The sequence below is a fragment of the Rhinolophus hipposideros genome (assembly GCF_964194185.1).
Source record: "Rhinolophus hipposideros genome assembly, chromosome: 17".
In the NCBI taxonomy this organism is placed as follows: Eukaryota; Metazoa; Chordata; class Mammalia; order Chiroptera; family Rhinolophidae; genus Rhinolophus; species Rhinolophus hipposideros.
Genome location: NC_138063.1, coordinates 54,389,143 through 54,415,624, shown reverse-complemented (window position 1 = coordinate 54,415,624; position 26,482 = coordinate 54,389,143). Strand labels below are relative to the sequence as shown.

Genomic DNA, 26,482 nt, shown 5'->3' with positions numbered 1-26,482 from the left:
TCTGTCCCTGTAGATATGCCCAAAACAGGATGAGTGCCTAATTATTATGAGGCTCAGCTGGGATCTGAGTCAGTATAGCTTAAAGGGTTTATCCCACCTGGAATGTTGTCTCTCTGCCTATTTATAGCCTACCCATCTTTCAGGTGCTACCACCTTGTGCCCCATTTCTTACTTAGGTCTTTCTTAATGGATCTGTGACACATTCATTTCTAACATTTATGATCTTCTCTCCATAATTTTAATTTTAACATTTTACTGACTTGTTCAGTTCTTACATATGTATATATTTTGACTCCATAACAAGATTTTCAACTCCTCATGGGCAGGGTCCTTACCTGTTGCTTTTGAACTCTCCTCTCCCGTTGCACTGAGTACATTGTTAATCACATTTAATCACATAAAAATCTCATTTACATTTTTGAAGGAGAATTCTAAATTTAAAGTCTTTGAATAAGTATATCAAGCTCACTATATATGGAGGCCAGGAAGATAATCTATGAGTTGAGTAGGTATAAGGCAACAGGGAGTTGTTAGGCTTATGGCAATTTAAGTGGGTTATTCTAAAACACAGGCATGGTGCTTCCAGGATGCTTTTAAAAATCCTTCCGTGGCCAGTGCAGATGTCTGTGACCCACCCCATCCTGGCCCTTTCCTCTGTCTGTCTCATCTCTTTCAGGCACTCAGGATTTGTTCTTGCTAAAAGACTTAGACTTCTCAAGTAGGTTGTTCCTGGAGGGCCCATGCCTCTGTATATTGCTTTTGTCTTTGCTTAGAATGAAAGACCCATGCCTAGCAATTCCTGTCACTTTCCTCTCCAGATCTGGTGAGTTAATTAATCTTTTCAAAATAAATTACAGTAAGTAAATACAAACATGGACAGTATAATGATCCTGGCAAAAATTAATTAGAGACTGAACTAAGTCAGTGACAATGAGGGTACAGATTTCATATATCAACTCTGTATTTAGGAGGTAGGGTTAACAAATTTTGCTATTCTTCAGGTGTAGAGGTAATAGTAAGTGAAGAGATTGAACATGCAGAGTTTCACAACTGATTGGAGCTTATTCAGGGTGACAATAAAGGCAATTAGTGAGTATAATATTTTCAGAAATAGCTAGTATCTGTTAAGCATTTACCATGTGCAAGCATATGTTAGGTACTTTACATTCGTTATTTTATTTATTCCTCACAATAACTTTATAAGGTTAGGACAATTTTTAACGCCATTTACAGATGACAAAATTGGGGCTTATGAATGTCTTTTGGAAACATAATCTTGGTAGCTTCTATATATGCCTAAAAGTGTAAAAATAATTAGGCCTGAAGGCATAAAGCTGTATAGATTTTTATATTAGAAAATCTATAATCTTGTGTATATTGATGATAAAAATAATAGTTAACTTGAATAGCTTTAGACAGCATACACTTAAATTGCCATAAGCCTAACAACTCCCTGTTGTCTTATACCTACTCAACTCATAGATTATCTTCCTGGCCTCCATATATAATGAGCTTGATATCCTTATTCAAAGACTTTAAATTTAGAATTCTCCTTCAAAATTGTAAATGAGATTTTTGCCTGTCCTGCGGGGGACCCTGCTCGCTGCGCCATTTGTCGTGCAGGGTCTCAGCTCCCACTCCCCGCCCAAGAACGCAGGACACGGTAAGGCCAAAAAGGAACACCCATGGAGCCATAAGTAGGGGAGTCAAACCAATATATTCTCGCTGGAGGCTTGGCTGGAGACATAGGAAGCAGGATCTACATAATCTGCCTAACAGCAGTCCGCGCTTGCCAGCCACCATCTTCTCGCTAGCCCCCATTCCTTTCCTGCTAGCGTAGCCACAGCCGTTATATTAGTGGCCAATGGCCTACGGGTTACAGCTGACGGCCAACTAGCCACAGCTGCTGGCCATCTGATCACAGTTGATGGCCATTTACTACCCGAGCCAGCACCTTTCTATGTGAGGCCGAGAGCCTGGAAACTGTTTTTTGGGGTTTTGTCCCCACATTGCCTTAAAAAGAACGGTGAACCACTGACATTTTGTGTAGAGTCTGGTATACATAATTGTTGCGTCCCGCACCACAAGGGTTGTGGGGAGCTGAGGAGGGCGGCTCAGGGTTAAGAAAAGACAGTAGCCTTGAATAGAGAGTTAAGTGGGCGAATTGCGCCTATGCATTAGCTTTTATTAGTTAGGTGAGGATAAAGCTTGTCATTCTCAAGATCTGTGAATCCTATACATCATAATGGGAAACTGATTCAAGCCAATCACCCTTGCCTGCAGACAGCTGAACGGTAAGTCCTAAGATGTATGTACTTCCCCAAGGGACAAAACCTATATGCATATGAATAGATGGAGAGCACATCATTGAGTCACTTCCCCTGCAGGTTTTGGGAAGGAATGCAGCCACAGAGGCAGAGGCTCTCCTTAGCCGGGGGATGGTGGGGGGCTGTGCCCATCTCTGTGAATCCCGTGGATTCTCCTGTTGGTCCCCAGTCGACTGCATCTGGCTTCAGTTGTGTCCCCCGTGGGGAATCTTACTCGTCATTGACTGACTAGCCATCTTTCTGGGGCCAAACAGGGAGACATAAGGTGCAAACATAAAGGTGAAGCAAAGTCCCTGAAAGGATCTGTCTCACAGACTCTCCTTGCTTTAGGGGCCGGTAGGAGGAGGCAGACGGGTAGGCTGCTGCGTGGCTACACATAATGCAGCTTTTTACAAAGAACCCTTGATAGGCATGTATGGAGCAGCTAGAGAAGGGGACAGCGTGCGATTGTGCATGCAACCTGGGTGTGTGGGCGTGAGGTGCAGCAGTGGGAGAGAGATGGGAGGTATGTAGTGGGCATCACAGACGGAGAACTCACGTGACTTAGGGGAAGGAAAGGGTGCTTCCACAGTTCTGAAATAAGGAGTTTGTCAAATATTGTAAAGTCTAAATGTGGAGCTTGTTTGGAATAAAGATGAATTTTGTTCCGGCTCTCCATCCTTGGGCAACCTTTTTTACCTCTCATTTTTTTTCCAGCATGAAAAAGAGGGACCGGAGGTCCAATTATGCATGTAAACATTTCTTTTATACCGTAGAGTGAACATATGGCTCTTACTGCTTCATGTAGTCTTTTGGGAGTTACATGATTTTGTGTTTTTAGTCTGTTCTGGTAGTGGAAGAAAAAGACTGGTTTTCAAAAATCTATTAATGAGGAAGACAAATAGTCGTGAGTATTTCTTGGAACTGGCTATGTGTATCCCAGACAGCGTGACCTGAATTTGAAAAAAATGAATAAACAAGGGACCACTAATCTTGAGCGAAAATCATACAAGCAAAGAAAAAGCAAGCAGTTGCTCAGGATTGTAGGGTAACCATAGGTTTTGAGCCAGGAGGTGATGCAATAATTGAGCATACAACCACAGAGGAATACTGGGCCACACCCTAAAGAGCACACACAGCTCATATGCAAGCAGGATCCTGGGGCCACCTCCCACTGGAATCTTGGACCCCATTTAAAGGAAAAGGAGACTTTGAGTTAACTATACCTTTAAGCTGATCAAGAACCAGCCTCTTTATCCCATTCCTATCTTGGTATTATGTTGTTACCTGTCCACTTAAGACTTTGTAAAAGCCTTCTTAGTTTGGAATGTTTTATACACCTTTTTTTAACACAGTAAATTTAATTCCCTTTTTACATACAGTAAGATGTATGTAAACATACAATCTGTTTGGTGTATAGTTCTATGAGTTACAACAGTGCATTCAGTTGTGTAACACCCCCCTGCCATCAAGATATATAACAGTTCTAGCACCACCAATCTCCATCCTCGTTTTCTCATGCTCTTTGTGTATAATCAGGCCTACTCCCTACTCCCAGATTATCGAGTAAGTGCGATCATACAGTATATATCTTTCAGAGACTGGCTTTTTTCATTTAGCATACTTAATTTGGAATTTAAAAGGAAATGTTTTGAAATCTAGTCATCATAATGATCATTTCAATTAGTGATAGGAAAATCTTCTCGTACCTTCAGTATATTGAGAACCTACGGATCATGTATATTTGGAATTATGAAAACTGGATGTTAGGAAAAATTAGTCACTAAAACTATATTACAAAAAATGTTTAAATATACTTTTTAAATTCTTGTATGTGTTTTATCAATGCTATACCTGACATAACTCAGTCTGGGACTTAGGACTCTATAATGAAAAAGGGATGTCGAGCAAGTGCAAGCAAAAGCAGGATACTTATAACCATTAAAAAAACCATCTTTTTTTATGTTGCTTCTGTGGCTTCTCCCTCAAAAAAAGTCTTATAATAAAATGAAAAATTGTGCAAAGGCATGTTAGAGGATTACTGCTTCATTTACAGAAATGAAGAATATAAGGCACAGAAGTGCTTCTTGGGTCAGAAGGCAATTGGCAAAAGCTAAGGAACATTTTCATAATTAGTTAGTCAGAAATATAAGATCATCAGGAATATCCAGGAAGTGATAGTGAATGCCAGGCAGGATTTAAGAGACAGGAAATATTTAGTATGTTGGTAAACCATTTTAGCACATCAGCAGAGGCATATAAACAGTTTTATGATTGGAAATTATTACCATGGGGAAAAGCAGCAATTAGAAGAGAAATTTCAATTAAAAATGTAAAGATTGTTTTTTTAAATCAATTCTTGAATTGTTCCTCTGTGCCAGTATAGCAGAATCTAAAAGATAACTCATAGAATGGGAAAGAGTATATCTGAAATAATTTTGGAATTCTTAAAAAGGAAACTGTTATAGAATGTAAAATTATACTGGAAATATATGGGGAAAAGGAAAAAAGAATCCACTTATTATGTATGAATTAAAGAAAATATTGGCAACACACATGGTACAAGTTAGCAGTTAAGAATCCAAATACTACACCAGATTGCTTCTTCAAATCCAGGCTCTGCCATTTCTAAATGTGTGACCTTGAATAAATTACTTAACCTTGTGCCTCAGTTTTGTCATCTGGAAAATGGCTTTTAAAAGGATTATTGTATCATTAATACAAAAAGCTTAGAACATGCCTGCAAACTAATGTTAGCTTTGGCTAATATATTCTAAATTCTCCTAAAGTTTGGAAATCTTCCAAACTTGTATAAATGATTATCAAAAACCAAAGAGGAAAATCATGGTACAAAAACTCCATGGGATTAAAAGCATTACACAAAACACAAAATCTTTCTGAAGTGGTTTTTAAAAAGAAAAAAAGTAGAATTAACTTTTCCCCCTTTATTTTTACGTTTTAGAGTGGTGAAACCAGAACAATATCTCACTTTCATTATACTACCTGGCCAGATTTTGGAGTCCCCGAATCACCAGCTTCATTTCTGAATTTCTTATTTAAAGTGAGAGAATCTGGTTCCTTGAATCCTGAACATGGCCCTGCAGTGATCCACTGTAGTGCAGGCATTGGGCGATCAGGCACCTTTTCTCTAGTAGATACCTGTCTTGTTCTGGTAAGTGCTTCTTATGATCTAATTTTAGCCTTGTCTGCTTTTGGTATTGTTCCCACTGGCAAAAATTAGCTCTAATGTCAGTATCCCAAAACTATGTTTTTCAAACTTAACCTTCTGCCTTCTTTTGGAAAAACCTGAAAATCTCATTTATACTCTTTCGTTAGGGTATAGGAATAGTTATTTCTTAACACATGTACTGTATTTACCACTCTGCCTATGTATATAGTACTTTAATCAAAAATTGGATTGTTACATTAAAATGAACTTTGACAGGTTTAAAATTCTGTCTATTTTGTTAGTGGGGAATATTAAAGATGGATTGTGTTTGCGCCCGTTCCCTGCCAAATGTAACTCCAGCAACGTTTTTGCTTTTTCAGTTGGGGGGTGGGCTGTGGAGGTTATAATTACAGATCAGTAGTCCAGGGCAGGTGCGGTGGCTCAGCAGTGTCGTTGTGGACGTAGGCTCGGTTTTCCTGCTCTACCATGTCCATATGTCTGCCGTACACAGAAATGGAGGTGCAAGGGCCCTGGACAAAAAGATTTACTCCTGCCAAGACCGTAAAAAAAAAAAAAAGCACGGATTTCAGTGGATTTATCCTTACATTAAGCCAGAACTGGTCATAAATCCTTCCTTAGACCAAACACTGGCCAAAGTGAATGAGACTTACTGTGATTGGTTTGGAATGAATTGTAAATCAGCTAGAGGACCAGACGTCCTCTGTCTACTACTTGAACAGTTGAGGTGTGAGGAGAATGGGTGTTTTGGGATGGCGGTTTTGGACATAAAGTTACAGCTTCGGTGGTAAATTATCCTTGTTCTTGAGGAATGCAACACATAGCAAACTGTTAGCAAGTATCCTGTATTGCTTCTCTTTCCTGGGCTCTGTGAACAAAAGTCTTGAATAATTTTCTTTCTACTTTTCTTGTAGATGGAAAAAGGAGATGATATTAACATTAAACAACTGTTACTGAATATGAGAAAATATCGAATGGGACTTATTCAGACACCAGATCAACTCCGATTTTCATATATGACTATAATAGAAGGAGCAAAGTTTATAAAAGGAGATTCAAATATACAGGTAAACCTTTTTAGGGGAATAATAATACTTGTGTAATAAATACAATTAGTATCAAATAATTCCTTGCCATTTAAGCACTTATCCTCTCCCTTCCAAAACATATTTACATTAATGTGGTAAATCCAGCTGGCCATCTTAAAATTATAAAATTTAAGCTCACTTCCTCATATATACCTCAGCCTCATGTGAAGTCCTTTCTGTTACTCAGAAGCCCTACTGGGAACAAGATTTCACTCAAGAAAGTGAAATTTTCGTTTAAGGAGGGTTTACTCATTTAATCATTAAAATAAACCAGAAATTGTAGGTACTTTTACCCCATTAAAAACTTGACCTGGGATTATAGAATACTTAGTTTATATAATAGACACTTTATAACAAGGAGCAGCTTGAGTACTTACAGCAGACATGAAATTCCAGTAAAATGTTACATTTTCTCAGGTTGATGGCTTTATTCTCAAAGATATTCTTACTCCACATTTGCAAAAGCGAAGTTTAAAGACTGATTATCAGAAGTTGTGTTATATAGTACTAACGTGAAATGTACAATAGAAACACAGAAGCCACAATCGATCCCCATTTCTTCTCTGATCTAATCACATAGTATTGGGCAAAAGTTGATAGAATCTCTTTCTTTATGTTTCTCTTTTATGAACACATTTACTAGGTCTGTAATATCTGTGATTACTAGCTAAAACAAGAATTTTTTTTTTTAAGGAGGGTGCAGCTCACAGTGGCCCATGCGTGGATCGCACCGGCAACCTTGGTGTTATTAGCACCATGCTGTAACCAACTGAGCTAACCAGCCACCACAAGAATATTCTTTATAAGCCTTTTATAACTTAGGTCAGAATCTATCATAATGGAATTAAGTATAAGTAGTTACGTGTTATATATTTCAAAAACATAGTAAAATATTCTTAAGCAATTCTATTTATCAGTAGCTAAAAACTTTTCTTGTTCTGATCATTAACGCTATTTGAACTAAATACTTAAGACAACTACTGATCAATACAGTTTTTTAGTTTCATTGAAAAGTTTTTTTTCAAACCTTTAAATAACGTTAAGAATTTTTTTTAAAAAAAATTTATGTAAGTGTGTTTTTCCAGGACCCATCAGCTCCAAGTCAAGTGGTTGTTCAATCTAGCTGTGGAGGGCACAGTTCACAGTGGCCCATGTGGGGATCGAACCGGCAACCTTGTAGTTAAGAGCACTGCGCCTTAACCAACTGAGCCACCTGGCCGCCCCTAAGAATAATTTTTATTGAAGAGAAACATTAGGTTACTCAGTGCCATCAGTCAGTAAAATAGTGTGTAGAAGATTAAGCCCCACAGAAGTCAGACCCTACTTCAGAAGCCAGACTTTAAAAACATTGGATTTGCTTGGCAGTGAACAGTGATTTAGAAGTAAAAGTTACCTCAAATGTTTTAAGATTAGGAAAATGTCTCTCTCCTTTTTATCTCAGTGAGCTTCCACCACTTTAAATCTGGAATTTAAAAAAAGTTAAATACTTACACTAAAATTTTTCCACCTCCTTTGTAGCTTCCCTAGTGGCCATTATTTCCTGGTTGTTTTCACAGACTAATTGCAGGGAAAGTGTTCTATCCTTTGGATAGTATCCCTACCTGCACTTTAAATTTTTTTCAAACTTTGTTTTCTTAGTTTTAGACTATATATGAACTTTGAGGATCTTTATGAAATACTGTGAATTTGTTTTATTATAAAAACAATTAATACAGAGTATATGTTGAATTATAAAAGAATTCACAGAATATGGAAGTATGTCATGTACAAAGTGGAAGTCCTCGTTAACTCATCTACCCCAAAGTTGTAATCCTTTTGGTGTGTATGTATTCTTCCAGGCATGTGTATTTATGTATATGGATTTGTTTATTTTACGTAGATATTTTTCTCTTCCTAGAACTCCACTGTCCAACTCTATAGCTGTTAACGCAGCACTACTGAGTACAGGTTTCCCTGCTATCTGAAAGTAGAGCATTCCTGTGAAACCTTTTGTAAGCCAATTTGGTATAAAAAGAAGAAGCAATCACACATTAATTTGTATGGAAACATTTTGAGCATTCCCAGACCCAAAAAATAACCCGCCAAACCATACCAAATAACACATAAAACCTAAAATAACACTAACATACAGTAAAAGCAGTGCCACTTTTGCTGCTTAGGGTGCACGCTACCTATAGCCGCTCACTGCAAAACAAACACTGAATGCTATTTTCATAAAACTGAAAATCCTCTTCAGATTTTTTTCAGTAAACAGAAACAAGTACTGATATAGGTCTTTCATAAAAAGTGAAGTGGCGAAATGCAAATTTTTGAAAAGTGGGGGTGGGGGATACGTGTATTGGAAATATGGTTGGTCTGAATTGAGATCTGCTTAAAATGTAAAATACACACCAGATTTTGAAGATTAAATACAGGGAGAAAAAGTGTAAAATAATCTCAATTTAAAAAATATTAATTATATGTTCAAATGGCAATATTTTTTATATATTGAGTGAAATAAAGCATTGTTAAAATTCAACTTTTTTTAACATGGCTACTATAATTTTAAAATTATACATGTGGCTCACATATTTCATTGGATAGTGCTGAACTAGAACCTTAACTTAGAAATCTAAGAAAAGTAAAGTTCTCTGAAACCTTAAATCTTAAAACTTTACTGTTACAAAGATCTAAAATTACTTTTTATATGTAGAAGCCCCAAACTGCATAAATGTAACTGTAGCCCATTGAAGGTATCCCTTTTGACATAAACGGATGTGAGAGCCAATTTATGAAACTTTTATTTCTCTTCATCTAATTCCTCCTCTTTGCCTCTAGTTTTTAGGAAAAATTAATATTTGTAAGAATGAAGGAATCTTCTTTTCTAGTGAGCATGATGGCAGTGGGTGGGGGGCAGGGGATATTTCCTGAACCTGTGTATCTCCAGAGAGCTGTCTTTTTATTGGCACCCAACCCATGTAATTCTTCATTTCTGGTACTTTCTCCTAAAAGGAGACATCTGTTTTCACCTTCAGTCTTAATTTAGATTTTTATGATGCTAGTGATATTTTTATTACTGCAAACAGTTTTAAGTGAAGGTCTCTGGCATATGTGGACATAAAGTGATTTAGAACCTGTTGGGACAGGAGAACTGTTAATATTCACATCTAAAGTATATATGAAATCAGTAAATATCTTTCCTATTTCAACAGGTTCTATAATTATAATAACAGCACATATTCACTTATAGAAATCTCCAATGACCTTGACCTACCTAGATTAATATGGATAACTTCTAGTTGTCTCTCATAATGGTATAATTTATCTTACATTTTTCTTGGCGTAAAGTCAGACATAAATACACAATATAGTTGCTGATATTACCGCGTACTTATTAGCACACTCCCAGTATCAGTGATGACAATAAACCTCGCAGAGTCACTAGTTTGGCAATTCAGAATTGGTCTTGTAAGATTTCTAGCTGGTAATTTGACACTACTAATAAAGTATTAAGTGAATGATATACTTGCAATGAATTACGGTGGGTTTCAAGTTTAATTATATCACTTCTCCTTTGAGGAGCTTTCTTCAGTGAGAAATGGGTAGGGTTGCAGAGAGTGGGTGGGGCCTTATTGCTCAGTAGCACGTGGCATGCTGGCATGTGGTTCAACATGAGTATAGAATTAGAAAGATGAAAAACTGTCCATCTAGATAGCTGTACTTCAGGCCTCGGAATGAGGGCTTGAACAAGGTTGTAGCTAAGTGCAGTATTGATTCCTTGGTTTCCCCAGTCAGTACTGACAAGCCAAGACAGGTGATATTGGAGTGCCTGCTTAGTTGAGTGAGTTTGCTGCCAGAAAAATGGCAAAATAACATTGCCTTTTTTTTTTTTAAATCACTAGCATTAAATATCTCTTTCGCTGTCCCCCACCTTTGCTGAGTGCTTTCCTTGTTGACATATTCTGAATTTGTTGCATATTCTGGGATGTAGTCCAGTAAGACTTGATTTTTGGCATCATCAGTTTATTGACATTGTTTGAGTTTTGTCCAAATATGAGGCCAAGTTGCTATAACCAGGTTTTGGTAAAGGATGGAAACTTCATAAATTGACCAGCATAAATTCTGGAGACAACATTTTTACTGGGTGTTTTCTTAAACTATATGGTGTCTGAAATTGATGTACTTTTTACTGGAGGGTTATTCACAAGGGTTATAGGCTAGTTAACCCAAACTACCTGGGTTAAAATTCTGGTCCTAGTGTTCACTAGCTGTGTAGCCTTGGGCTAATTACTTCAACTCTCTCAACCCATCTCATCCGTATAAAGGGTATTATAATAATAGTGGTACCTGCCTCCAGTGGTTCTTGTGAGGATTAAGGACTAGTACATTTGAAGCATTAGAACAGTGGGGTGCAGTGAGTGCTCAGTAAGTATCTTGTTTCCCCACTTGCATCTTCTTCAATATAGAAACAAATGCTATTTAGACTGAGTAACAAAAATGGAAAACAGGGAAGAAAGCAAAATGACAGCCATCTAAAGTGAAAACATCTTACTTTTATGTTTCATTATAGTAGTTTCTCAACTGTTGGCAAAATATTCTTTCTGGATGTGGTTTAAGTCTTCTTAGATCCTTGCTCTGGAGAGTTCAGTTCCACCTCAGTTGTTTCTGAAAAGAAGTTAGAGACCCCTTGCCTTGAGGTCTGCTTCCTTTCTGAGCTTGTCTCAGAGTCCAGCTCTACGTGCTCTCACCTTCTAGCCAGCATACTGACCCTAATTTCTGGAGACAACATTCACTGTCTTCCAAATATAAAAAATTAGAGAATTTTACATTCTATAAGTCTCCTATGAATCAACTACTATAAAACATACATTAATATGCAACTTAATAAAATAGACACGTATAAGAAAGATGGACTGTAGTAAAATGCCTTTTTCTTTTTACTTCCTCTGTTGTGTGATGATGACAAGTTAGAAACTAGTTTATCAGTGTATCAGTAAATTTACCAGGGATTTTTTTAAATCAAAATATACAAGCGTTGTTTTTAGCAATGCCATTTTGCACTAAAGTAACTCCAGGATTGAGCTTTTCATAATTCCAGAAAAGTGTAAGTTGCGCTATTAACATTTCTGTTCAAATCATTAAAATCCTGAGACAATAAGCTATAGAGTTCCTTATTCATTAGATTCGAGACTCCATCCTTCCATAATAAGATCTTCAAAGAACCACCCGTCTATACCAGTCATTTTACGCCAGTGTCAGAGTTATAAATAATCCAAACTATTGGCTCTCTCTGCTGCCTCCTTTATTTTGTTATTGGCAAGGAGATAGATGGTTGTGTTCCCAGCCCTTACAGACTTGAGAGCCAGTGGTTGTACGGACTTGAGAGCTTCTGTGTTGAGGTTGTACTTGCCGCCTTCTCTCTCTCTGCACCTCTTCTTCCTCTCCCTCTCTCTCTAGGGATCGTGGAAGTGAGGGCAAAACAAAACAAATTAATTGACGTTTGCCAGGCATGATGCTAGGCCTTTTCACATGTCATCTTATTAATCACAATAGGCTTCCAGGGTAGGTGTTGACATTCCAGTTTCATAGATGAAGAAAATGTAATTTCTCTTCATCATGGTCTAAATCCTGCCTGCTTTGAAGTCCAGACATGCTAGAGTTTTTCCTAACGCGCAGGTGGACTAGCTGCCTGGAGCTACTAGTACTTATGGTAAGGACAACCAAATTAAAGTTCTGGCATCATGGGGACCTGCTTGGAGATCTCACCGTAGGTTCTGCATTAGATTAGACAATCGCAGCGACCAAGGAGATACACTAGATCACATTCAAATGCCGTCTTGGTCATCATTTCCAATGTTACGTACCTCTGGATTTAGGAGGCCAGCAAAATGTGGCTTTGGCTAAAATCTTCCTACTATGACTAATATTTTAGTGAGATCTTTTTTCATTCATCTGTTTGAATCACGAGGTTTTCTTAACTATTGAATTTCAGTTCATAAATCCTTTTAATATTAAGGAAAACCAAAATTTTAGTGTTTGCATTTGTTTTTATTTCTCTTCCTTACCTAGAAACAGTGGAAAGAACTTTCTAAAGAAGACTTATGTCCTGCTTTTGATCATTCACCAAACAAAATAATGACTGAAAAATACAATGGGAACAGGATAGGACTAGAGGAAGAAAAACTGACAGGTGACAGATATACAGGACTATCCTCTAAAACACAAGATACTATGGAGGAGAACAGCGAGAGGTAAGTAAGAATAACATTCTTGAAAAGACAAGACTTTATTTTAAAATGGTCAGTAGATGTGAACTAATATAGGCCCTTTGTTTATCGAATTAATGTATCCTTTATTACGTAAGGGTATTTAAGTAGCATATGATGACATTAATTTTAAAGAGCTTTTGTTTTATTAAGAGGCCAATATTTATAGACAGATACCAGTTAGAAAATGGTTTAACAAAATAACTAATTGAGTACATATAATTAAATGCTAAAATATGTAGTATGGTACCGAAAATAAATGGTATGAATACCTGCTGTTTGTAGAATTATGTAGTGTTCATAATATAGTTATAATGTATTTATTTGTAATATGCCTTTAATAAAATTATGAAATGTTTATTGAATATTAAAACTTTATTGCATTATTGGAAGAGGAAAACCTTTTTTTCCCCAAAAAAATCATACGAAGTGCATTTCTATACCTTTTGAGTTATAGAAATGTGTGAAATGAGCTCTTTTACATCCTCTCTTTTGTGTCTGAATGACCTTTTTCTTTTCTTTTTGTCACATATGCTTTTTATTGGGGGGAAACCTTATGCTGTAGTTACATCTTTTATATTGAGATCTTGAGATGTGCTGTGAAAATCATTAAGGTCTCCTATACATATGGCTTCACTTTCATATTTCCCCAATATAAAAATTACCTGCATTTTATAAAAGGTAACATTGCAATACATAGTATATGTGTTATTATATATTATATTGAAGAGTCTATTATGTGCTATTCCTTATGGCTTTTGAGGTTTTAGACTACAAGTTAAAGCATAAAGTTGTTTATTTTTCCCTTCTTTCACCTTAAATATTTATATCAAGATATAGTATTGTTTTAAATTACCTTATCTTTTTTAGTAATAAGATTCTCAGGTTCCTGGTGTTACAGTTTTGCTTCGTACTACTTGGAGAATTTAATAGAAAACAGGCTTGATGATAGAATTGGTGCCCATAGCATTTCAATGGTGTTGAGTTTTAATCTTTAAGGACACAGGCCAACCGTATTAACAGTTGCAGCAAGGTAAATCACCCAAGTTTGACAGTACAGAGTAGATCAATAAAACCACTCAGGAGTTACAGAGTGATTGCAGAAGGTGGTTTTCGGAGGTGAGGGGGCAGTGTACACATATGTTGTGTTCTTCCTTCGGGGATAGCCGTAGCCAGAGCCTGTTTGAAAGCAAACAGAGGGTCCTAATGGGAAAGTAAGGACTGTGAGCGGAGGGGACTAATTGAGGGAGCAAGGTTATAGAAAAGTGAAGAAGCATAAAATAAAGATTACCCTAAAAATTTTTGTTGTTCCGTCCTAGCAAATTTTAATACTGATCTACAGCTTTGCATTAGAGATGCTAATAAGATAATTCAAAATTTTATTGAAAGGATTTCAGTTTCAAAGGAATAGAACACAATACTTTCTTCATTTTCATTATTAAATATCCTCCAAATCAGTGTTTCTTATATTAAAGATCACATTCCCACAGTCATGAAATCTACTTAGTTATAAAAAGCATTTTAAAAATAATAGAATACATAAAATAGAAATCAGAATTAAATTATAAAATAAAATAGGTCAGAGCACACAAATAGTAACCTAAGTATTTTAACATTTTTATATATGTACATGTATGTAAATTATATAGATAGTGTACATATTTAAAAGTGTGTTTGTGTGGGATTACTCTGTTGAGATGGTAAGATATTTCTTGCTGTAGGTTGCCATCAAGGTTTGAAAGCCAGTGTTCTCAATTATAGTACAAGCCATAAACCCAGATGACTGAGAGTGGTGAACAGTTTGGATAAGTGAAAGATTATTTGGCTCCTTCCCCAGTGAATTTGCGTTGTGTGAATGACACCTGTTGAGACATGTATTGGCAGTAGCCTGCTGTGTGTGCCACTCCACCATGAAGAATTTCACGTGTTCTTTCACAGGCAGGGATCCACAGGAGGCATTCCCTGCCAGTTTATGGCCTACATTGTATAAACACATAGGAAAACCTGGCCGGGTCCCACTTGGCATATTCTTACATACACCTAATCTCCTAAGGCCTACTTTAAATATTTTTTATTGAATCACAAATTGAGAATAGTCCTTGCTTCTCTGGAATTGCATTCTTAAACTAAGTAATGGCATCCCTTGGCACTTGTATTCATTCCATTCCTGAAAACATATGTATAATACATTTTTGGAAAGCCAGAGGCTTTATTTTGTTATTTCAAATGGGAAAATTTGTGTGTTCTCAGCCCAATCAAAACCATAACCAATTCCCCCCAAATCATAAAAATCCTCTTAAACACCTATAGAACAAAGTATTTAAAGTATAATTATATAGTCATGTAACACTCAGTGAACTCATTAGGTTTATATGGTAAATGACAATTGTTTTCTACACTGCAATGTTAGAGATTCCATCAAAATTGAAACCTGGTTGTTGATGGCCCCAGGTTCCTGGCAGAAGTAAATATGGGGACCTATGAAAGGCTATCCCCTTGGGTCAGAGCTCTATATATTTTTACATATTTTATATATGTTTTCCCTACACTTGAATACAAGTTAAATTTTTTCACTGGCAGGTACCCACATATTTGTTATAGTGAATTTTCAATTCAGAGAGTGAATTCTGGGTAATCATTTTTGCAAGTCATTATAGCAGATGTTCAGGTTGACAGACAACCAAAAATACCTGTGTTTATAATAAATAAAAGTGGAAAAGACATTAAGAATCACTACAAGGCATACAGAGGTAAGCAAAATAAAGTCTCCAAGTTGCTAATATATTATAAAACAAGAACCCAAATTAACAAATTATTTACTATTAGTTAATTACCATAAGATAAAGAATATAAGGGTTTTAAGAGAAGAGGGAGAATTGAAGAATAGAATTGAAATGAGAGGACCAGCGAGAAGAAAACGTTTCTAATTTAGAGGGTAACAGATTCAAAGAAAAGCAAAAACCATTTGACAAGAACAGAGTTGTACACAGCAGAAGAATTTTAGAAAGTTTTTGCGTGGGTATATGTTTTCAGCTCTCCTGGGTATTTCAGCTCTCCTAGGAGGGCAATTGCTGGTTCTTATGGTAACTCTATGCTTAAAATTTTAGGAACTGCCAAATAGTTTTCCACAGCAGCTACATCATTTTACATTCCCACCAACAATGTCCAAAGAAAGTTCCAAAAGTCTGAAGAAATTTAACATTGATAAAGTAACGTAGTCTATATTCAGATTTCTCTAGCTATCAAAAAAATCCACATAACTTTATTGAGATATAATTTGCATATCATAAATTTCATTCATTTGAAGTGTACACAATTCTATAGATCTAGTATATTTACAGAGTTGTGTAAACATTGCCATAATCTAACTTTGGAACATTTTCATGATTCCAATCTCTATAGCAGTTTAAAAAAATAATTCAGGATCTGATTGAGGACCATGCTATTTGGTAACATGATTCTTTACTTTAATCTGGAACTGTTTGCCACTTTTTTTTCCTTGCTTGACACTGGCATTCTTGCAGCTTCTAAACTCGTTACCATTTCGAATGCCCCACAATATGGATTATTCTGTTTCTCATTATTAAATTCAGATTAAACATTTTGGCTAAGAAAAAAGTTGGCTCTTAATGCAGTAGTAGACACTGAAAAGGTATTCAAGATATTTAATCAAGCTACATGATCAGAGCTATGGTTTAGGAAAATTACTGTGGTGATGTTTAATTTGGAGGCAGGGAAACTGGTTAGGTTTTTGCTCTAATACTGGCAGTAGTAACTTACATGTTGCCATTAGCCATTCTTTCTTATGTAGTCCTAGGACCATGTATTTTGGGAGTTAAGGAAACAAAAATTCTATTTTGAATAGGAAAAGGGGAGTTAGAAATATATATGGACAGACAGAGCAAAACAGAATATCTTATAGAAATATTAAGTTGATAGCTCTTATTGAGGGCCTTTGTCACAAATCAAATGTAAACACAACAGGATCAGATGCTAGGGGACTCACTTGTCTTCCCACTTTTGCTATCTGGTTAACAAAGAAAGAAAACGGACAGTCATCAGTTCACATTTCAAAAAAGACAATAGGAATGGAAAAGGATCTCTCAAATACATTCATGATTCATTTGTTTCAAGAGCACTAAATCATTGCCTTCCAGTGCTCCACTCCTGCTTGGTTTCCTCTTAATGTCCTACTAATAATGCACAACTCAAAGACAACTTGAGTTTATATCTTAATTGTTTTTTCCAAAACTGGATATTTAAAGACTGGATAAAAGTAAATGTGAAACGTGTTTTAAATTGCTCCAACGTATACTTGAGCAAAGTATGAAGGATCCCACTATCTGGAATATATTTACATCACCTTTGTAATACCCATAGCCTATGGAATAATATTCAGCCATAAGAAAAGATGAAATAGTGCCATTTGCGACAACATGGATGGATCTTGAGATTATTATGCTAAGCGAAGTAAGTCAGATAGAAAAAGTCAAGAGCCATGTGATTTCACTGATATGTGGGATATAAAACTGAAAGCAACAAAGAAACAAGACAAACAAAGAAACAAAAACTCATAGACACAGTCAACAGTTTAGTCATTACCATTGGATAAGGGGGAGAGGAGTGGTAGATGAGGGAAAATGGGGTCAAATATATGGTGATGGAAGGAGAACTGACTTGGGGTGGTAAACAATGTGATATATAGATGATGTATTACAGAATTATACACTTGAAACCTATGTAATTTTACTAACCATTGTCACCCCAATAAATTTTAATTAAAAAAAAGAAAGAGAAACCACCATGCTTATTTTCAGGTCCTACTAAAAGTGTTTATTAATATAAAACTATATCAGACATTGTCACTGAATTATTAGAATACATCTCCAGGCCATTTAGAATATTGAGGCTTTTTTCCTTCTTTTTTTGCAATATTTGAATGAGTTGAAAAATGTATGGGGGGTAGATATTTGAGCTCACGTTCATCCTCTGTATTAGAGTAATTAAGTCCTGCCAAACACTTCCTTTTATTTGTTTTTATTCATAGTGTACTACGGAAACGAATTCGAGAAGACAGAAAAGCTAACACAGCTCAGAAGGTGCAGCAGATGAAACAGAGGCTAAATGAGACTGAACGAAAAAGGAAAAGGTGGTTATATTGGCAACCTATTCTCACTAAGATGGGGTTTGTGTCAGTCATTTTGATTGGTGCTTTTGTTGGCTGGACACTGTTTTTTCAGCAAAATGTCCTATAAATAAACAATTTTGCCCAGCAAGCTGCTGCACTAGTAGCTGACAGTGTTGCGTTAATATCAAGGGTTTGTCTGTTAGCAAACTCCTCATAACCCAAAAATGGAGCGGTAGAATAGACACCAACCAGGTAAATGATATATTCAGTTCTGAGCCCTACATCTCAGGGCACTGCCTCCAAACTGTAAACGGCTATCTAAAATAAAGACTTTAATACCTGTTAAAAACTGGTACATTTTGGAACTGTATTCACACATGCTAAACGTAATATTTCACCTGACCAGATTGAGAAATCCTTTATCACAAGGGTTTGTTTTTGAGGCTATCTGGATTTTAACCTGCACTTGATATAAGCAATAAATATCATGGTTTTATCTACATTATTACTGGAAAGAAAATGACCTTTAAATAATGCGTGTAATGTATAATGTACTATTGATGTGGGTGGGCATCAACATTTTATATTCTTAACCGTTTCAAGGTAAATATATTTTATAAGTACCTATTTAATCTTTTGTAGTTAAATGTACTTTTTTAAAAAGCTCAATTTGAAAAATCTGTTACCATAAAAAATAAATTGTATGTTGATTCATTTGTACTGGATACATTTTCATAAACAGAAGTTTGATATGAGCAGTTAGAACTCTGAATAAGCATTTTCTACTACATATTTGCATTTGTTTTATGTTTTACAGTTTTCCCAATTTTAAAAAGAAAAAGAAACAAAAATTTTCCCTAAAAATATCTTTGAAAGAAAATCTCCTTACTGGCATAGTCAGGTAACAGTTGGTCAAGACTTTGTAAACAATTGGTTTCTGTAAAGCCCATTATTAATACTGTTTATTTTTCATGAAAATTGAATATAATTACCCTAATTTATAATTGGGGTAAATCATAATTTAGGAAATAAAAATAAGGAGCAGCATTTTACTATCCATGATTTCAGTTTATTAGACTGAAGTTTTGAAGTAAAATTTTTTTCAAGTTCTTTCTACGTCAATAAATAGTATGATGATGTACAAACCTTATATTGTCCCTTTAACTTCTTAATGGGTATTTTAAAAGTGTATTATTTAATGAATTTAAATGCTCGTTTGAATGCTAGCTTTCTTCAGATTCCAACATTCCAGTAAGTGTTTAGCTTGTTTAACTTAATAGTTGTTATACATTTAATTGCTGAAATAATGAAATCACATTATTTCAGTGGTTTTCAAACTATGCTCGTTGGATTCCTAAGGGATCACCAAGAGGTGTTAGGAAGGACTCCAAGCTATCAACTTGGGCTTTGAACCAGACCACGTCTCCTTCGTTTATTTTATAGACTGCATAAGATTTCTGCATGAGGTTTAATTATTTTAATAGATCAGTTGTAATTTAAAAAACAGTTTGAAAACCATTGGTATAGATATTTTTAATTGACTTGAGTATCCTTGAATGTGTTAAATTATGCTGCAAGTATGAAAGAGGATGTAGGTGGTACTACATATTAAATAAACTTGTGCCTGTGTCCTAATTCAGTATTATTGTGTCCTGTAACCTTTAAATGGAGAGGAGGTAAGAGGGACATTTTCTTATGTCTGTCTGCATTACACCTGTGTTCGGGCGCCAAGACCTTTATGTGTAAGGTCATTATTGGTTTAAAATCTTTATTTCCAATTTGCCTGCGTTTATATTTGCTAAAATACAGGATATTATTCTGCAAGTCAAATATGGATAGATGCTATTAAATTTCTAATGGAAGATAGCCTTGCTTTAAACAAAAAGGTAAAGACTTCTTAGAGAAAACGATGCTGATAATGAAGCACATTGCCCCTTTGCGTGGTGGATGTGCTTTACTGGATTCACTCTTGCAGCTTTGCTTTTTGTCTGCCTTCTGTCCTTCTGGGTGGTGTTTGTTGTAACATATTTTTAATCATAGTGTAGTAAACATTTGTTGATGAACTTCTGCAAGGGTTAGTCATCTTACCTCTTCCAAGCAGATCCTTAAGGGGATAGTATGTTAAGTTTTTACCCGTAATAATATTTTTGGTGGGTGCCATGTACTGATTATTGAAAAGATACGGCAACTTGCTATGGTGCCTATTATCATCATCCTGACCCTTTATTAAATGAGGTGTTCTAGTCAGAGAGAGGAACCAGACCTGACTCCTGCCTGCTCAGGTAACAGCCAGAGGAAAAAGTTAGCAATTCGTGATGGGTTCTACATCTTTACAAAATTTGTGTATCCTTAGGTCTTCATAATATTTTCTAATTATAACAAATTTTAAAGTCAGTTGTGCAGTTTGACTTTACTGAGGTAATATTTTTTAATAGGTTAAGGAAGAAAAAAAAGTTGTTTTTTTTTTAAAGCCAGAGGCTTTATTATTGACATTAAGAAAAGGATATTTACATTGATATCTAGTTCATGTATTTTTATATCTATTCCTGTGCTAAACTGACAGCAACCTTGGATTTAACGCCATCTTCTCTGGCTACACAAGCTGGTTACACACGTTTCCAAGTTTAGCCGAGTATTTTATGCTGTCCTACTACTGATTTTTATTTATACTTGCCCATATATGTAAAAATGTAATTCTCTGCATTTAGTTTATCCATATGTAAAAATTAAAATAAGACTGTTTCCCTGTATTCTTAGAGGGTTAAAAAATGTAATATACAAGTGCATAGGGAACTTTAGAAAAATATAAAGACAATATTTGATGTTCAGAGGATTTTTTAGATATATAAACTTTATTGGGGGACATTAGGGAACAGTGTTTCTCCAGGACCCATCAGCTCCAAGTCGTTGTCCTTCAGTCTGGTTGTGGAGGGCGCAGCTCAGCTCCAAGTCCAGTCGCCATTTTCAATCTTCAGTTACAGGGGACACAGCCCACCATCCCATGCAGGAATTGGACCTTGTTAAACACTCGCTATCTAACAGGATATCTAACAGGGTAGCCGCCCCTCCAGAAGCTCAGCGGCAGCTTGTTGTCTTCAATCTAGTTGTGGAGGGCGCAGCTCACTGGCCCATGTGGGAATTGAACCGGCAACCCTGTGTTCAGAGGATATTTTATATATTTGCTCTGTCCTTTTCCTTTTTTATCTTTTTTGTCCATTTCTGTGTGTATTGATATTTTTTACCAAGGAAAGAGAAATGAAATTAAAAACAAAAAAACTTGTTTATTAAAAAAAGTAGTTCTGCTTAACAGGTATGTCAGATGAAAGAGTTTCAACTCTTAAGTTAATTTTATGTGCACTTGTGCTTGTCCCTTTGTTTTATTTAAACTAGAATTAATGGTGTGACCCAAAAACTACATATTGGTTTAAAAAGTAGTTTATGACGTGGAGCAGTCCTCCAGTTTTACTACCAATTCTTTCTTTGCTTTCAGCATCAATTCAGAGTGATGGTTGCTGCCATTTATTGATTGTTTACTGTGTGCCAGGCACTGTGCCGAGCACTTTCTATATATTATCCTATCTAATCCTCACAAATTTGAGGTATGTAAGTATTGTTATTATTAAGCCATAATCGGCCTGAGACTTGACATTTCCACATTCATTTATGGTGCTATCATTGAAAGTCTCAAAGAAAGACTTACCTTCTGGAAGTCATTTCCCTCTTAGAAAAATATCTCTGATTAGATTCTATATGAATAGACACAGGCCAGAACCTGATTATATTAGAAATATTTTTATTAACCATTATACACTCTATTTTAATGAGTACCTCTTTTTCCAAAGTGCCTGCCTGGTTATTGTACAGATTTTTAAATCTAGTTGTCCTTGATTTTTACTTTTAGATACAAATATTACAGAAATTTTGTTAATGTAGTCTACTATAAGTCTAATGCCATTATGTATATCATCCATTTTTTTCTGTGTTCAGGAAGAGTCTACCTAGGAGTCACTCCTTCTGGCAACATTGATTGCCTGCCCCCCAGCGGGTCCATGTGGGTCTGTCAGTGGGGTAGAGAATGTGGATCTCTTACTGTGCTGCATGATATAGCGGAGTTTGAAGGGTGGCTGAGGTCAGAACTTGGGGCAGCGATCCCAATCTGGAACTAAGTATATAGCAGAAAAGTCTGTTCTGTGTTCTCATTTCTACATTAATAGCTAATTAGGTCTCTTACTTTAAGATACCCTTGTTTGGCTTTGACTTACTTAGATGATAGAGGCACAAAATCTTACAAAATTTTGAAAAATAGAAACAGTAATTTTCCACATAATAAAATTACATTCTCCTGCCTTAAAATAGAGGTCTTAGTTGGTCATTCTTTGGATGATTTATTCCGGAAGCGACCTGTTTTTTTCATCTTTTTCTCTAGTTCATTTGTTTGGATTTGATTCAATTTTTCTTATATCTGTCTTCAAAGCACTGTTTATGGGACAACACCAACAGCCCCTACAACAGTGGATATGTTAGAAATTGCAGCCATCTCTGCCATTGAATATGTATAAGTAATAACATGCCTTGGTGGGAAGAAACTCAGGTTGTATAAGCTCCATAATGCCTCTTCTACCCAGGAATCCTCAGTGCAGATACTGCTATCCACTTACTGGCTATATTCCATGTACCCGGCCATAATGTAGTTATTTCATTATTCATCATTTGAGAATTTAACAATTTAAGCTTCTAAGATTTGAAAATTTTATGCTACCCACTTTGATAGGTAGTGTTCTAAAGAAAAAACCATTTTTTAGGAAAATGGTATGAATTTGGCTATCTCATTTTTGCCTTAGCAGTAGGAATTTTCTCAATATTCACCACATTCAGAGTGCTCCAAGAACAGCATTGAGCAATTCTACACAAATGTTTTTCTCTCAGCACTCTGCAGAGAAACGGTTATCTCCTTTGGCTACTGGATTCTGGGAACTGCACGGGGGAGAATTTTTCCTCACTGTCACTACCGATCCTTTTCTCTTGTTGTATGCCTCTACTCCATCACAGAGTATTGCCAAGTATAAGCAGTGAATCAGACAAGAAGCCACTGCTTGGTTTGAGAGGCTTTGTCTTTATTAGTAACAACCTGACAATGAAAACAATTTTAAAAAGCTCTTAACAATCACTGTGCAGTCCATTGGGAGGATGGAAAGTTTAATCTTTTGAATTCTTTATATTTTGGTTTTATAATTTAGAGTGGAATATGGAAATTATAGGATTTAGTGAGGGTATTACTTATACAGTCTACTATTGTCTGGTTTTCTAGTACCTAGTATGTTTTCAGTAGGCTATAAGGAGAATTGCATAGGATTTTTTTTTTCTTCAGAGAGACCATTTCTTAAAGAAGAACATCAGTTCTTTATTCTAATTTGGCATAGATGTTTTAGACTCATGCAATATTTCAGTTTATTGTAAAAAAAAGTTATTTTGAGTTTGGTAAATTCAGGAGAGGGAAACTAGGTAAGTTAATTTTATTTATAAGGCAATGCTTTGCTTACCTTAGAGAAGTTTTTGTTATTTTTCAGTAAAATATTAGTGTGAATATCTGGTGGCAAAAAGTATTTTGGGTGCATTTTTGACTTCTTGTTAGGTCAGGTGTGGAACCACCTTAGGAAGGTTTTTCTCTGCCTGTAAAAGCCAGACCTCTTACCCATTCCAGCATTAGGACGGTTGGCAGTATGTGAGGGCCACTTCTCCAAAGAAAGTGCCTAGCAGGGCAAATTCCACTTGATTTGTTTGAACCCATTTTACTTTCACCTTGTTAAATAAAATGGCAAAAAATGATTGAGGTGAACATATTTTTTTCCTAAAATGAAACCCATTTGTCTTTTCAGTCTTGCAAATAAACATAGTCTTTTAAAATAGTTAAGACTACCAATGATTTCATCTTATTATTTCCCAGAATAATACAAAGAAAAAAATAAGTGAATCTTTAAAAACACTGTCAAGTTCTTTTAGTTGTTGTAAGTGGCCAGTCATTCTTGGTAAGTGTGTCTTTAATACCCTGCTGGGGAAGGCAACATTGTAATGAACAGGTCTGCCAGTTAGTTTAAATACATAACCTAAATTTAATCTGATAACACCTTTTCTAGATACATCGTGCTATCCCTATTTTCAGATAAGAATACTGAGTCAAAGGATAAGTAACTTGCCCAAAATTGCACAGCTAATACATGACAGAGCTGAGATTCAAACTCCAGTCTGTAGAATTCCAAAACTTCAGACCTCATACTTTTTCCAGTATGTCACACTGATTCTGTTTTTATGCAATATTTAAGCCAAATATTTAAATTGGAAAACATTAGACAACTACTTTTACCTGTTAAAATTTAAAATAACCCTTTATTTCTTAAGTGAAACAAATCAGATTTTTCCGTCTAAAAACTTTAGTGAAACGGTTTGCACTACATACCACTGGACCAGAATATCAGAATGTTCTCCAAACTATTGTTTACTTTGATTGGTTGGATTAAGTTTCTTTCTTTTAATGAGTAGTTTTCTGGATGCGTGGGAAATAAATATGTATTTTACAGTAGTCAGAATCATTAATAACCTTTCCTTCAGCCACTTGGGTTCAGGGTTTTATAGATCCTGCATTAAGCAGTCCACAGACATCTAGTGAGAACAATTTCTTAATTATTTGACATGTTTCTATCAGTGCTCGAAAATCAGAGAAAAGGGTATTCAGAACACTCAGGTGCTTGGTACTGTTATTCTTTACTTCAGTAAGGAGCCAGTAGTCAGGAAAAAGCTCAATTTATAGCATTTGGGGATTTTTGACTAAATGTTTTGGATAAATATATGGATATGATTTATATTTCCTGTTTATATATGTGGAGATACAATAATGATGAGTATTTAGATTATGGGGTTATTTTGTCATAGTGAAGGAAGTTGGTGGAAGAATGGAAATACCATTTACCTCCTTAAAAGTTCGGCTATTTGCAAATATTGTGAAATAACATCAAAAACTCAACTGCCCTTAAAATAGTTATTTCATTTGTCTATCGCTTGTTTAAACTCTCATTTATCTTTACTTTTTGGCATTAAAATACAATAAATCTGTCAATTACCTTATGTCTGTGTTTTCTTTTATATTGATAGTAACTAAATTGTGTCACTTCCGTTCTATGTTGCTATAATCATTAGTATTATCCTTCAGGACAAAAAGCATGCTGGTAACAGTCCGTGATTTAAAGATATAAGCCAACTTTATGTTCAAACGTTACGCTCACAGTATTTTTAGCAGTATGATACAGTGGAGGTCCAAATTGGATTAGACTTTTGAATTGAATGCCAAAGTATTGGTAAGTGTTAGCATATCCTGTATAATCTTGCTAAACTGTTGTGGATACATTTTTTTAAACCTGTCTGTCTGTCAGTATCTCACATGGAGGTCATTTCTTGAGTATACAGGATGACCTACAAAATTCATAATTAGTAATTCTTGAAAAATAATATGAGTTATGGTGCTTTAATGTGAGTCTACCTCACACCACCAATTCTGTTTGAAAATTGAGTACTTAAGCAGTTTTACCAAGATGACAGTGAAGCACTTAGTGTGGTTGAATGTGATATGTTGGAATGTTTTTTGGTTGCCTTTTTTAGTTCATTGTTAGTCCTTTTATGTTTGTGTGTATCTGTGTACGTCTGTGTGTTTGGTAAATATGAATTGAATAGATGACTTTTTATTTTATGTTTTAGGCCAAGATTGACAGACACCTAAATATTCATGACTTGAGAATATTCTACAGCTATAAATTTTGAACCATTGATGTGCAAAGCAAGACCTGAAGCCCACTCTGGAAACTAAAGTGAGGCTTGATAAATCTATAGATTGCCTCACACTTGTCTGTTTACAAAGTAAACTTTACATCCAGGGAATGAAGAGCACCACCAGCAGAAGACTTTGCAGAATCCTCTAATTTGATGTATTGTTAAGTTTTTTAATGCGTGTATGAAATGTGGAAAGATGTAAAAGAAATAAATTAGGAGAGATTACTTTGTACTGTACTGCCATTCCCACTGTATTTTTATACTTTTTGGCAGCATTAAATATTTTTATTAAATAGACTGTGTTGGTTTGTGTGCATTATCTTAGGGCAGTTCTGCTTCAAATGATGTTTTAAGGATTTACTCTCAATTTTTTATAACAATTGACATTTAAATTGAAATTGGTTCATAAGGCTGGTTACTTGCTTCTTAAGATTTTTTTTTTTAGTTGCCCCTCAGTAATCTATCAATATAGGTTAGGTGAAAACAACAAAAGAAAAGTTACCGTGTTTCCCCAAAAATAATACCTAGCTGGCCAGTCAGCTCTCATGTGTCTTTTGGAGCAAAAATTAATATAAGACCCGGTCTTACTTTACTATAAGACCGGGTCTTACATAATATATAATATAATACCAGGTCTTATATTAGTTTTTTACGTATTTTACTATAAGTCGGTATAATATAAATAATGTAATACCAGGTCTTATATTTTT

The 26,482-nt window shown here is 35.5% G+C and overlaps 1 protein-coding gene across 3 annotated transcripts in view; it reads left to right on the top strand.

The window, feature by feature from the left end:
* PTPN2 (protein tyrosine phosphatase non-receptor type 2) overlaps positions 1-26,070 on the top strand; it is an 85,382-nt gene extending 59,312 nt beyond the window's left edge. For 2 of the 3 annotated variants that reach the window (XM_081079137.1, XM_081079139.1), the window contains 4 exons: positions 5,269-5,478; positions 6,408-6,560; positions 12,630-12,811; positions 17,874-21,201. In XM_081079137.1, the coding sequence (XP_080935263.1) occupies positions 5,269-5,478; positions 6,408-6,560; positions 12,630-12,811; positions 17,874-18,081 (753 nt within the window). In that variant the 3' untranslated portion in view covers positions 18,082-21,201. Of the gene's footprint in view, positions 1-5,268; positions 5,479-6,407; positions 6,561-12,629; positions 12,812-17,873; positions 21,202-25,700 lie in introns of those variants that run through there. The other variant, XM_081079138.1, reaches the window with a different exon arrangement.
* The last annotated feature ends 412 nt before the right edge of the window (positions 26,071-26,482 follow it).